At 32.9% G+C, this 14383-nt stretch overlaps 1 protein-coding gene and 2 long non-coding RNA genes across 3 annotated transcripts; all 3 read left to right on the top strand.

The window, feature by feature from the left end:
* Positions 1-926: 926 nt before the first annotated feature.
* On the top strand, positions 927-1520 carry LOC142236022 (uncharacterized). The gene has a single exon (XM_075307272.1). The coding sequence runs from the start codon at positions 927-929 to the stop codon at positions 1518-1520; it is 594 nt and encodes a 197-aa protein (XP_075163387.1).
* Positions 1521-11442: 9922 nt separating this feature from the next.
* LOC142236792 (uncharacterized) lies at positions 11443-12146 on the top strand. Its single transcript, XR_012722197.1, has 3 exons — positions 11443-11677; positions 11771-11834; positions 11908-12146. It is a non-coding gene; the product is annotated as an uncharacterized LOC142236792 (long non-coding RNA).
* A 31-nt stretch (positions 12147-12177) lies between these two features.
* On the top strand, positions 12178-12711 carry LOC142236793 (uncharacterized). The gene is made up of 2 exons (XR_012722198.1): positions 12178-12412; positions 12480-12711. It is a non-coding gene; the product is annotated as an uncharacterized LOC142236793 (long non-coding RNA).
* The last annotated feature ends 1672 nt before the right edge of the window (positions 12712-14383 follow it).

The following is a 14383-nucleotide window of genomic DNA, read 5'->3' as shown; positions in this document are numbered from 1 at the left end:
CGCATATATATAAAACTGGCGCTCAGATAACTGACTTCTATGTCGAATCTGTATCAAATTGTTACCACGGTTGGATCTAGCGAATGTTAGTCGTTCGTAGAGATATGGTGGTTCCTTTGTGTGTATAATCTTTTGGAGGAATATCAGAGTTCTGAGTTGAACGTATTTGTCAAACGGGATACCAAAAATTTTGTTCGCAAAAATTGTCATATTATCGTAACGTTTCAATCCGAAGACATAACGAGCAATGTTGTTGAACGTGGTTGTTAGTCGTTTTAAGTCAGTGGTGTTACATCCAGAGAAAATTTCACAGCAATATAACAAAGTAGGCGGAACATAGGATTTGGCCAACAGCAGTCTTATACGAAAAGGTGTAAACTATTGAGTATACCAAAGATTACGCAACATACCGTATATATTACCGCAGTTGGCATTAATATGATCAGACCAAGTTAAATTCTCATTGAAAGTTACTCCAAGATTCTTCACTTTCTTGACAAGTTCTATTTGGCAGTTACTCAGAGATATGTTAACATTCCCAAAAGTTGTGAACTTCTTATGAATCAGAATTGTCTTCGATTTATTGGTATAGACCTAGCTATATTGAGTCTGGAGTTCCACAGGGATCAGTAATTGGACCTTTGCTATTTAGCATGTTTATTAATGACATATTCTGCGCATGTAGATATGCTAATGTGCATGGTTACGCTGATGATATTCAATTATACATATCGAGTCGTGTTGGACTGTTGGAGGATCTTGGGTGGAAACTTAACTCAGACCTTGAGTGTGTCAATAGGTGGGCTTCCAAGAATAGACTTAAACTGAACCCGTCTAAGTCATGCATCCTCCCTATTAGCTATACTCAATACGATCTGGGTTTCTTTCCGAGAATCCTTCTAGGGGAAACTAGCTTAGAATTTACTATGAAGGCCAAGTACCTGGGCTTCATTCTAAACTCTAGACTGTCGTGTTCTGATCATGTCAGCTCAGTTATTGGGAAGATCTACCTTACACTACGCAATCTTCGGGTGACATCAGCATTCACGCCGGTGGAAATTAAGAGGAGACTTGTAGTACAACTTATTGTTCCCGTGATTAGCTATGCTGCTGAATTATATAGTGGATTGGATTCTCATTCGATGCACAAGTTACGAGTAGCATTTAATAATGCTACGCGATATGTCTATGGCCTATCGAGATTTGACAGCATGACGTCATGGGGGAGCAAGGTCCTAGGAATTGACATTATAGACTACTTGAAACTTAGGAATATGACGTTTCTTCATAGACTTATAGTGAACAAATTGCCTTGTTACTTGTTTGATAAGCTCATCTTTGGTCAATCAAATCGCTGCTTGACTCTTATTATACCACGCTTCAAATATGTGAACTCTAGTAGAATGTTCTTCATTAATGCTGTAAGACTATGGAATAATTTACCTTACAATGTTAGATGCTTAATTAATATTGACAAATTTAAAAAAACCGTAAAGAGCTTTTTAACTAGCGCAGCCTAAAATTACTTATTCATTAAAAAAAAAAAAAAAAAAAAATCTCAGCTCCTTCTCTCTGTACGTTTCTTAAATTCTATAATATATGGTGGTCATTATATATATTTTTTTTTTGTTATTGTTAACTTCGCTATTGCTTCTTCTTTTGTGTTTTTGTTTTTGGAAAAATATATTTTCTTTTACTTATTATATATCTAGTCTTGTTTACTATACTATAATATTTACTTATACTTTATATAAATCTTATGACTATGTGTTCCTAAACTACTATGTTGAACTATAAAAGAATATAATTCTTATTGTTCTGATATTGTGATCAAATAAATAAATACTGTAGAGCCAGACCATTGCCATTCGCCCAATCCAGGATCCTGTTGAGATTATTGTTAACATTCATTACACACCTATCGATTGTATCAGTAGTGGCAGATGTGTATTGCTGGACATCATCAGCATACATTCTTATGTTGGTATGTTCAAGCTTGTTCGGTAAATCATTCGAGTACATCGTATATAGCAAGGGTATAGAGCCCTGAGGAACACCCCTTTTTGTTGTCATCTGTGACGATGCATTGTTGCCAGAAACGGTTAGTTGCTTTCTGCCTTCCAAATAGCTAGACATTAGTCGTACAGAAGATTCAGAGAAAGAAAACAAGTGGATGCGTTTATAATACAAAGTCGGATAGTGGACAGTGTCAAGCTTTCGAATGATCTAACAGTACCAAAATAGAAACTTCATTTTTGTCAAGATTGTTACGTATCGATTCCACAACGTCTACTAAGGCAGTGAGACAGCTATGCCTAGGTCTGAATCCAGATTGACGGCCAGTTATAATCTTATGTTCAGTTTAATATTGAAGAATTTGTAGATTAACAAGTCTTTCAAACACTTTCGAGATAAATGGTAAAATCGCAATAGGACGGAATTCGTTGGAACCCTTTGGAACAGGTATGATTTTAGCCAGTTTCCACAGTGTTGGAAATGAACTAGTTGTTATATTTAATAGTGTTTATAATATGAATAATGTGTTTAAGTATTCTCGGAGTAATAAGTTTGACAAATTTTAGGCAGATTTCGTCAGTACCGACAGCGTTTGACTTTATTGTCATGATACTATTGAGCACCTCGTTATCAAATACATGCCTTAGACTAAAACCACGTTGAGAGGTGGAAGTTACAGTTCGGGAACTATAGAAATCAGCATTCACCTCAGGCATCGGTATATTTACAAACTTTTCATTAAGTACGTTAACATCCAAGTTCGAGTTATGATTAATTGTCTTTGTAATACCAATTTTCTTTATTTCATTCCACGTTTTCCTTGTGCTCGTAGCATTATTGAATTTGTTAGTATAATAAATCAGTTTTTCATGTTTAACCTTTCGAACTACATCTTTTCTGGCACATCGAAAGGTTGAGTAGAGCTCAGGAGTTTTGTATCTTTTCCACCTCTTGTATGCCCGTTCTCTTATATCGATAAGTGTTTTCACCTCACTTGTGAACCATTGTCAAGTCAGTTTCAATATTCTTTGTTACCATGGGTACATGTTGATTGTAGAGATCAACTATATTATCAGTTAGAAAGGTGACCTTGCTGTCCACAGAACTAAGATAATAAATTTGATTCCAATCAATTCGATTCACATCTAGTTCCAGATCAGATATGTTTAAACGCCTAAAGTCGCGGTATAGATAGGTTTCAGTTTGCCTGTTAATAGATATGTCGTATGATAGAAATATGAGGTCATGCCTAGAGAAAGCTGATCCATCAAGTTGATCGTAGTGTAATATTTTTTTACCATTGCTTACAAAAAACAGGTCTAGCAAGGTATTGCAGGTTGTGGCGAAATGGATTTGTACACTATCGTTAACCAGCCTTAAGTTCATACCAGCCATGGCATCCTTCAGTTGCGTATACACGATCACATTGCTCTTAAAATCACCAGCTATTATGACAACGTTATATTTTTTACGAGCAGAAGGGGAGAAGGGAGTGTTATAGAGATCGTGCACCGTGGTGCAATGCTTAGCATGCCTGCCTTGTATAAACAGGGTCGTGGGTTCAAATCCAGTTTCGACCAAATACCAAAACGTTTTTCAGCAGCGGATTATCCCACCTCAGTAATTCTGGTGACATTTCTGAGTGTTTCAAAACTTCTCCAAGTGGCTTCACTGCAATGGGGAACGCCGTTCGGATTCGGCTATAAAAAGGAGATCCTTGTCATTGAGCTTAACATAGCACTCGACGATAAGAGAGAAGTTCACCACAATGGACTAAGTCTAAGTTAGCCTGAAATATCAGGCTGCCACTATACCTAACCTATGGAGATACACCTTACACAGGTTCCCATGAACCAGTCTTGGACAATCTCCTAAGATGTGTCTTTTATAGCACATTTGGACACATTCACAATGATATGATGAATGGTTCCGAATTTGGTCGTCACCAGAAGGGAGAAACTCTTACAATATTTTGAACCAAATGCACAGAGATAACACAAGGGAACAATGGTTCTGTTGGTTTTGAAATAAATATTGTTTTTAATCCAAATCTGCACTTGTTTTTTTTTTCGATCAGCTCGAATTTTCGAGATATATCGTTATGTTCAAAATGAAGGCACTTCCGCTACATATAGTGAAATAACTTGAAAACGGTTCACCATATTAAATTAAAAACACAATCCAAAACTCCCAAACAATATTCTCTTTAAGCCGTGCTTACATTGTTTTTAAATTCTCCAAGTAGTTTTAGAGATATCGTTCAAGTCTTGAAAACAAAAAAAAAATAAATTTTTAACAAAAAAATATTTTTTTTGTTCTTTAAAAATTCCTAAAAAAAAATTGGACACAAATTACAGTTTTGGTATAGAAACAGTTAGGTAAATATATTTCGAATAAAATGATCTTCAATTCATTACAATTGGTACACAATTCTTGATTTTGTTCACGTTTTACTGAATTGATATGAATTGCGATTTCCATACAAAAATGACATTTTCTAATATGTAAGTGTTTGTATGTAATATGTTAGTTTCTTGTGATTCTAAGAACTAAGTAATAAAAACAGATTATTTTATTTTTATAGTTGCGGTAGCAAACGCATAACGCCTATAAATTTTATTGTTCCTCTATGAAACAAACTTACTTCCATTCTTTTCCGAAGACGATGAATTTGTTTATTGTTCAGATGTTCCTGATTTAGTAACAGCGATGGGATTAGAGGAGTATGATCCAAATGACGATATCTCTAAAACTACTTAGAAAATTTTAACACAATGTAAGCACGGCCTAAAAAGAGAATATTGTTTGGGAGTTTCGGATTTTGTTTTTAATTTAATATGATGAACCGTTTTCAAGTTATTCCAAAATATGTAGCGGAAGTGTCTTAATTTTTAACATGACGGTGTATCTCAAAAAGTCGAGCTGATAGAAAAAAAAAAACCAAGTGCCGATTTGGATTCAGCGACCTCAAATTAGTAAAAATTTGCTATAAATTTCAAATCAACACAAAAAAGTTCAATTTTGTTTCCTTGTATAATTTTATAAATTGTATTTTAGTAATTGTGTAGTTCCAATAACATTTTAGTACCATGAGAGTATACAATTTAATTACATATATACGAAAACCAAATTCCTAAGGCTAACGCATCGGCTGAATGAATATTGCAAATTGCCACGTGTTGAATTTTGGATTTTTATACCACCAAGTGGTTTTGCAAATGTGCCCAAATAACAAAAACACACAATTTTTAATTGAGTTCAACAGTTTCCATTGGCACCGCATGCAAAGGTTATAAAAATTAATAGCCCTTGGTAATGTCGTTTCTTGGGCCATATCTTTGCGGCTTTGTCATAAACATTTAATTAGGCATCGGGCATTTACCAAATATTGGGGGGACAATTTAAATATCAATAAACGGGAATACGTAGCAATAAATTACGATGCTAAGTAGTAGGGTATCCTTTTCTTGTATTGCAAATGGCAATTGTGCTAACATTGCATGGTGATGTAGATGGCAAGTGCAAGGAGTTGATTAAGTTACTATTAAATGGATTTCTATTATTACGCAGCAAAGTGTTCCAGAAACATTTTGTTAAACAAGGCTCCTCCATCAATTTTTCCCAATTACGATGAAGTTCGTTTGGAAAATATTTCAATGAGTTGTGCCATTTGAGTTCCATCGATGTCCATTTGAGAAGTCGAAATTATGAAAAATTTATATGAAGGGATGATGCACAGTGCGAGTAGAGACGATTCAATTTGTAAGTTTATATATTTTCCCAATAGAAGTTTGCATATAGGACCAAAAATTGAGTTATATATCCATGCCAGATCTATACTAAAGGCTGTGGAAAAGTTGATTGCCCAAACGGAAACCTGTACAGTCAGACATGTCTGGACGTGTATCTGGCGTTTCATTTTCAATGATTCAATTGATCAAGTTCCTTATCGAATAAGTCTTTTCGTATTTTGTCAGTGTATGTCGTTGGGGACATCTATCTCAAATAGTGTCATGCGATATTGTGCTGGAATTTCGCTCTAGTCTATGTATCTTTGAAAAGTCGATGACGTTATTTGTAATAGTATGAAGAATATCACATATGCAGCCATAATATTGCAAAGGAGCAAAACATTAATCATAAAACGGTTGTGAACCATTTATAAAAGGCTGGTTAGTATGGCAGTTTTGGGTTCATGGGTTCAAACCCATTTTTATACCCTGCGCCACACTGTGGAACAGGGTATAATAAGTTTGTGCATTTGTATGTAACGCCAAGAAGGAAAAGTCAGAGACCCATCGTTTAGTATACCGATCGTCTTAGAATTAAATTCTGAGTCGATTTAGCGATGTCCGTCCGTCTGTCTGTCTGTCTGTTCATGTATTTTTGTGCGCAAAGTACAGGTCGCAGTTTAAGTCCGATCGTCCTCAAATTTGGCATAGAGTCGTTTTTTGGAACAGATCATTTGGTTCAGATTTAGATTAGCTGCCATATATATTTATCCCCGATCTGGTCATAATTGGCGTGTTTATCAACCGATGTTCTCGAATTCAGTACATCCGAATATTTTATGAGTCTCGAAAAACTTGTAAAATATTAGCTAAATCGGTCCAGATTTAGATATAGCTCCCATATATATCTTTCGTCCGATTTAGATTCATATGACCACAGAGGCCAAAGTTTACTACCGATTTTCGTGAAATTTTGCATAAAGAGTAGAATTGGCATTCTACCAATGTTTGGTAAATTTGATTGAAATCGGTTCAGATTTAGATATAGCTCCCATATATATCGTTCGCCCGATTTACACTCATATGATCACAGTGGCCAATCTTTTACTCCGATTTAATTGAAATTTTGCACAGGGAGTAGAATTAGTAGTGTAGTCAAGTGTGTCAAATTTTATTGAAATCGGTTAGATTTAGATATAGCTCCCATATATATCGGTCGCCCGATTTACACTCATATGATCGCAGTGGCCAATCTTTTACTCCGATTTAATTGAAATTTTGCACAGGGAGTAGAATTAGCATTGTAGCTATGCGTGCCAAATTTGGTTGAAATCGGTTCAGATTTAGATATAGCTTTCGCCCGATTTACACTCATATGACCACAGAGTCCAATTTTTTGCTCCGATTTAGTTGAAATTTTGCACAGGGAGTAGAATTAGCATTGTTGCTATGCGTGCCAAATTTGGTTGAAATCGGTTCAGATTTAGATATAGCTTTCGCCCGATTTACACTCATATGACCACAGAGACCAATTTTTAACTCCGATTTAGTTGAAATTTTGCACAGAGAGTAGAATTAGCATTGGTGCTATGCGTGCCAAATTTGGTTGAAATCGGTTCAGATTTAGGTATAGCTCCCATATATATGTTTTTCTGATTTCGACAAAAATGGTCAAAATACCAACATTTTCCTTGTAAAATCGCCACTGCTTAGTCGAAAAGTTGTAAAAATGACTCTAATTTTCCTTAACTTCTAATACATATATATCGAGCGATAAATCATAAATAAACTTTTGCGAAGTTTCCTTAAAATTGCTTCAGATTTAAATGTTTCCCATATTTTTTACTAACATTGTGTTCCACCCTAGTGCATTAGCCGACTTAAATTTTGAGTCTATAGATTTTGTTGAAGTCTATCAAATTCTGTCCAGATCGAGTGATATTTAAATGTATGTATTTGGGACAAACCTTTATATATAGCCCCCAACACATTTGACGGATGTGATATGGTATCGAAAATTTATATCTACAAAGTGGTGCAGGGTATAATATAGTCGGCCCCGCCCGACTTTAGACTTTCCTTACTTGTTTTATTTTCAAAATTGTACACAACCAATGAAATTTTCCTTTATCCCAAGTATGTGAACCAAATGTGTGTGAAAAGTTTGTTGACCGTACATGTTAGTTCAATGTGGTCTAAAGCAGAAGAAAATTTTCGTACGATTCCCAAATAGTAAGAATGAACTACTGTATGGTTAAAATGGTCATGATTTGGCGCCAATGATTTTTTCCTTACTTTTAGTTCATTTTTTTTTTGTTTCATACTGTAAAATGAATGACACGAGTTTATATTCTTCTTCCAAAACAACATTTAAGAAATGGCAAACTCTATTCGTTTGTCATAAACCTATATTAAGTTATGATAAAAGTAAGTACTTCATTACAAAACACAACTTTTTTTGTGAAGTCAAGTTATTGAATTTAAATATCAGTTATTTATTTTCACACCCTCCAAAAAAATTTCTTGGATATTGCCGAAACATTTTGATGTTTGTTTTATGTGAATGTAATATGTTTGGAAGCACGTTGACTGTTCATTAGTTTTTATGAAAATCCTTTTGAAAATTTGCTATCAGAGGGTGTAACTTCGTAAATTGTACTTAAAAACTATATGTTTTAACAAGGCATTGTGGAATTCTCATAAAGTGGATTGCACTATACCCCAATTTCCATAGGAGGTAATTCATTTTACCCATCATCCAATATGCAACAGAGACAGAACACAAGAAATAAAAGGTGAGGAGAATCGACATGCAGTATTGTTTCATTGTCTTTAAGACCAGCAATAGAATACAAACACTTCAACAAAGACATTTCTTAATTTGCTTTATTGTGTTTGCTTCATGAACTGATGTACTTGGAATCTACAATTTTTAAAGCATCCCAGAATGTAGTTCCTTAAAACTGCGGTGTTGAGAAAACCAAGTTGAAGGACGTCAATGTTGCATAGTCGGTGTTAATATAAACAAAGCAACCTTCTAGCGTTGCTATAGAATTCCGCATGTATCGCTGAGGCATATTTACTTCTTACAGAATGTCTTTGAGTCTAAATTCTTATACAAAGATTTCTTAAAGCTTTTCGGATGAATTTAGATACACCTATGGTCAAAATAATAAGTACACGTTGGCATTTTTTTTTCCTAACTCTAATATATTTTTTTATTTGGTGTTGTAACTACGTTGTGTAACTAAAGTTCAATATTGTCAGCACTGATTCAATAGGAAAAAAAATGTCACTATTTTTGTTTCCTGTGTTATCTTTGTGATGAAGCGCTTAATTTGGTTGGTCCAAAAAATAAGTAAATTGTGCGTTTTATATGAGAATGTTTAAATTTTGCAAAACGTTTTTTATTGTGTTTTTAGTAGCAATGAATTGAATGCAAATAATAACAAAATTATAAAAATTAGTTACTAGATGAACCGAAAAAGTCATTGCAGTAGAAAATAAAAGACTGGTTTTAGCTCTAAGAATTGAGGGAAAATCTCTTTGAACGACCGTCAAATCTTTTAAGAGATCGTTACTTTGTGTCTATAAAGCCCTAAAGAAAAGAAGTTCTGCGAAAACACGTGGAAAACCAAGCAAGACACTTCGAAAAACAGATAATCTTTTTGTCACTCTCCAAAAAAAAAAAACCCTTTCAAATAATCCAGACAAATTTCTTCTGAAATAGGCAATACGATATCTGCACAATCTATTTGGCGGCGATTAGTGCATGCCGGCCGAACAGTCAGAAAAGTTCGTATGCTACGGAAAAAAATTTGTAAGATGAGACTATGATTCGCCAGAAAACGTTATAGGTCAGGAACGGTGGGTGAGAGAAAATGGCGCAATATGCTATGGAGCGATGAAACTAAAAAAAATATTCCGAAATGGTAGTAGTCGTAATGTTCGTCGACCCCAAGGAAAAAAATTTCTTATGCGCTTCACAAAAATGACGGTCAAGCATGGGAGCGGGAACATAGCGGTATGGGTCTGTTTTTTCTGGTATGGCCTAGGTCGAATTTTACGCATTACTTATAAAATGACCCAGTTCGAATATAGAAATATATTCGGCACACCTCTTTATGGTCCTAGAATACCCCTAGATTTCTAATTTCAGGCAAATTGGATAAAAACCAAGAAGTAAATGTGGAGATCGGTCTATATGGAGGCTATATCGAAACATGGTCCGATAATCACCAATTTCGGTACATCTCTTTATTTTCCTAGAATACCTCTACGTTTTCAATTTCAGGCAAATTGGATAAAAACTACAGATTCTACAAGCCCAAGAATTAAACCTGGAGATCGGTCTATATGGGGGCTATATCAAAACATGGACCGGTACTCACCATTTTTGGCACATCTTTTTATTTTCCTAGAATACCTCTACTTTTTCAATTTCAGGGAAATTGGATAAAAACTACGGATTCATACCATGGACCGATACTCACCATTTTCGACACAAGTCTTTATTGTTGTAGAATACCTCTAGATTTTCAATTTCACGCAAATTGGGTAAAACAACGGATTCCAGAAGCCAAGGGACCGAGGGAGATCGGTCTATATGGGGGCTATATCAAAACATGGTCCGATAATCACCATTTTCCGCACATCTATATCAAAACATGGACCGATACACCCCATTTTCGGCACACCTCCTTATGGTCCTAGAATACCTCTAGATTTCCAATTTTAAGCAAATGGGATAGAAAATACACTTTCTAGACCCCCAAGAAGCAAAATCGGGAAATTGGTCCATATTGGGGCTATACCAAAACATGGACCGATAGGCACCAGTTTCGTTTCCAATTTCTCGCAAATTGGTTAAAAACTACAGTTTTTATAAGCCCAAGACCCCAAATCGAGAGGTCGGTTTATATGGGGACTATATCAAAACTTGGACCGATATAGCCCATCTTCGAACTTGACCTGCCTGAAACAAAAGACGAATCTGTGCCAAATTTTAGGACGATAGCGCCATTATTGAAGGCTGTAGCGTGATTACAACAGACAGACAGACGGACATGCTTAGATCGTCTTAGAATTTCTCCCTGATCAAGAATATATACACTTTATATAGTCGAAAATCGATTTTTCGATGTGTTACAAACGGAATGACAAACTTATTATACCCCCGTCACCATTTTATGGTGGTGGGTATAACAAACAACAACTTTGTTGAATTTTGTGCAGATTACATGGTATGAAAACTCAGATGAAACCAGTCGGAAGTTTGTAAGCAGTATGTCAAAACTACACACAAAAAATTATCACCAACATTTTTTCAATTAAGCACTTAATTGAATTTGGAAACTGATTCAATTAATATGTTAATTGATTCAATTAATTATTTAATCAAATCCGAATAAAACCCAATTAAAAAAATGATTGATATTTGTTACGTTTCCAATTAAAATATTAATTGATTCAATCAATTTGTTAATCAATTCGGAAATAATTTTCAATTACAAACGTGATTGAATTTTTTTCCGTTTCCAATTACACATGTGATTGATCCAATCACTTTTGTGATTGAAATTGAATAATTTTGAGCAATGGAAAGAGCGAAAATAGAACAAGAGAATGGGTATTTATTCAACATTGTATGATGGAGAGATCAGTCTATAGAAGTAACTTGTAACGAACGGTTGGGTTTTTGTTTTTCGCGTAAATTGAAAAACATGATTGGCGACATTCTGTCTGCTGCATTGAAAATGTGTACATAAATATTTTGAACGCAAAAACAAATCATAGCAAAGGGTTGAAATAAATAAAGTGTGCAACAACAAATGGCCACGTGGTAAACATATGAGAGAACGCATTTGAAATTACCTGTGTTTTTGTTTTGTGGTATTGTAAAAATGGAAAACAATCTACGTTTATTGAAGGTAAGATATTGTGAAATGTGAATACCGTTTTCCATTGAAGCCTGTTTACATTAAACGGACTAAAATAATATATTTTTTATTCATTTCTTTTAGTAACCAATTTTATTTCGTGAAATTGACCAATCAATCCCATCAACTCCACCATTTTATCAAATATGTAAGAATATGTTTGCAACAAAAAAGTGGGTACCGTATTGATCTTTTAAAATTATAATTTTTTTCACTCCTAGTTTTCTTAAAACCAAGAGCGGTATGGGTTTGTTGGAAGATTCACCTTGAAGTTGCGAAGTGGCGTTGGCATTAAATTGTATTTTTGTTTTACCTGCCTTTTTCAGTTTGAACCCAAGTAGAGAGCAGTATATCTGATATATAAACTAATGAGCTGAATTATGTAATGGTAAAAAAGTTCTTTCTTTTGGATTTAAAAATATGAAAAATATCCGAAAATAATAAAAATGTGTATTTCCCATTTACATATTTTTTCTATTTTTAGAATTTGCAAAGTATAATCAATATAATACCAAATATTACATTGCTTTCCCATTATTTTTGTTTATGATTGGTTCAAATTTTAATAGACGATTTCAATGTGCGGAAATTTTGGAAAGGAATTGTTACTAAAATTAAATTACCGAGCTCCTTAATACACCTTTTTATGCTAAAAGACTACAACTGCAAAAGAAGATTATAAATCTGCAACCTAGAACTAAGAATTGAACTTGATACTCTATGCAGGTAATGTTTAACAAAATTAACTTTTAATTGAACAAAATTAAATTCGAATTATTCTGTTTACTTTCAGAAAAACTAATTTAGCTTACAGGCTGCTGATTTATTGGAAATCTAGGCGTATCTACATATTAGAAGGACCATGCTAACATGGTTATTATTATAAGGAAGATAATGATTTATATAATTTATGTAATTGTATTTGTAAGTTATGTTAGAACAAACCACAAATGACAAGAACCAAATTTATTTGTCTATTGCATAATTCAAAAAATAATAAAATATTAAATATGTTTTATAAGAAACACATATTTTCTTTTATTTCAAATGAAATTAAATACGATTTTGGGTCGCAATATATAAATTTTTTGATTGAAATTTATAGCCAATTTCAATTAATTATTTAATTGAATGAATCAAATAGTTGATTGATTTTTGTCGCGAAATTAATTAAAATTTTAATTGATTCAATTAAAACTGTGATTGAATTTTATGTTAAAAATCAATCACGTTTTTAATTGATTCAATCACACAATTAATTGATTCCGTGACAAAAGTCAATTAAATTTTTAATTGAAAATCGTGTTGGTTTTCAATCAAAATGGGTGATTGATACTATCATTTTCGTGATTGAAGACATTTCAATTAAAAAAATGATTGAATCCGCGATTTTCGTGATTGAAATCAAAAAAAAATTTTTTTGTGTGTAGTATAAAATGTTATCAAAATAAAGTTGGATACACTGGTTATTGATAATGAAACAAAATTATGTTCAATTTAAACCAAAAAATTTTAAGTAGACCTGTATATTTCACGATTTTGAAAATGTACTTATTATTTTGTCCATTCATTTTTTACTATTGCTTTGCCTTATTTGGATTAGCTTTTCATTTCACTTGTCTTTTCCAGAAAATTATTTACTTTTAAGTTAAATGTATGTCATTAATATGAATTATAGACTTTATTTTGCTTTTCAATAAATATATTTCTTAAATTTACCATGGAATATTAAAAACTCTACTGTAAACACAAAAAAAAATTTTTTTGATTTCAATCACGAAAATCGCGGATTCAATCATTTTTTTAATTGAAATGTCTTCAATCACGAAAATGATAGTATCAATCACCCATTTTGATTGAAAACCAACACGATTTTCAATTAAAAATTTAATTGACTTTTGTCACGGAATCAATTAATTGTGTGATTGAATCAGTTAAAAACGTGATTGATTTTTAACAAAAAATTCAATCACAGTTTTAATTGAATCAATTAAAATTTTAATTAATTTCGAGACAAAAAACAATCAACTATTTGATTCATTCAATTAAATAATTAATTGAAATTGGCTATAAATTTCAATCAAAAAATGTATATATTGCGTCCCCAAAATCGTATTTAATTTTATTTGAAATAAAGAAAATATGTGTTTCTTATAAAACATATTTAATATTTTATTATTTTTTGAATTATGCAATAGACAAATAAATTTGGTTCTTGTCATTTGTGGTTTGTTCTAACATAACTTACAAATACAATTACATAAATTATATAAATCATTATCTTCCTTATAATAATAACCATGTTAGCATGGTCCTTCTAATATGTAGATGCGCCTAGATTTCCAATAAATCAGCAGCCTGTAAGCTAAATTAGTTTTTCTGAAAGTAAACGAATAATTCGAATTTAATTTTGTTAACTTAAAAGTTAATTTTGTTAAACATTACCTGCATAGAATATCAAGTTCAATTCTTAGTTCCAGGTTGCAGATTTATAATCTTCTTTTGCAGTTGTAGTCTTTTAGCATAAAAAGGTGTATTAAGGAGCTCGGTAATTTAATTTTAGTAACAATTCCTTGCCAAAATTTCCGCACATTGAAATCGTCTATTAAAATTTGAACCAATCATAGACAAAAATAATGGGAAAGCAATGTAATATTTGGTATTATATTGATGATACTTTGCAAATTCTAAAAATAG

This window comes from Haematobia irritans, chromosome 4 (genome assembly GCF_050003625.1).
Source record: "Haematobia irritans isolate KBUSLIRL chromosome 4, ASM5000362v1, whole genome shotgun sequence".
NCBI classification, from domain to species: domain Eukaryota; kingdom Metazoa; phylum Arthropoda; class Insecta; order Diptera; family Muscidae; genus Haematobia; species Haematobia irritans.
The sequence above is the reverse complement of the archived record's forward strand: the minus strand, read 5'-3'. Positions and strand labels throughout refer to the sequence as shown.

Excerpts from the sequence above, each read along its gene's own strand:
- LOC142236022 (XM_075307272.1), top strand. The coding sequence starts at position 927 with ATGAAGGCCAAGTACCTGGGCTTCATTCTAAACTCTAGACTGTCGTGT.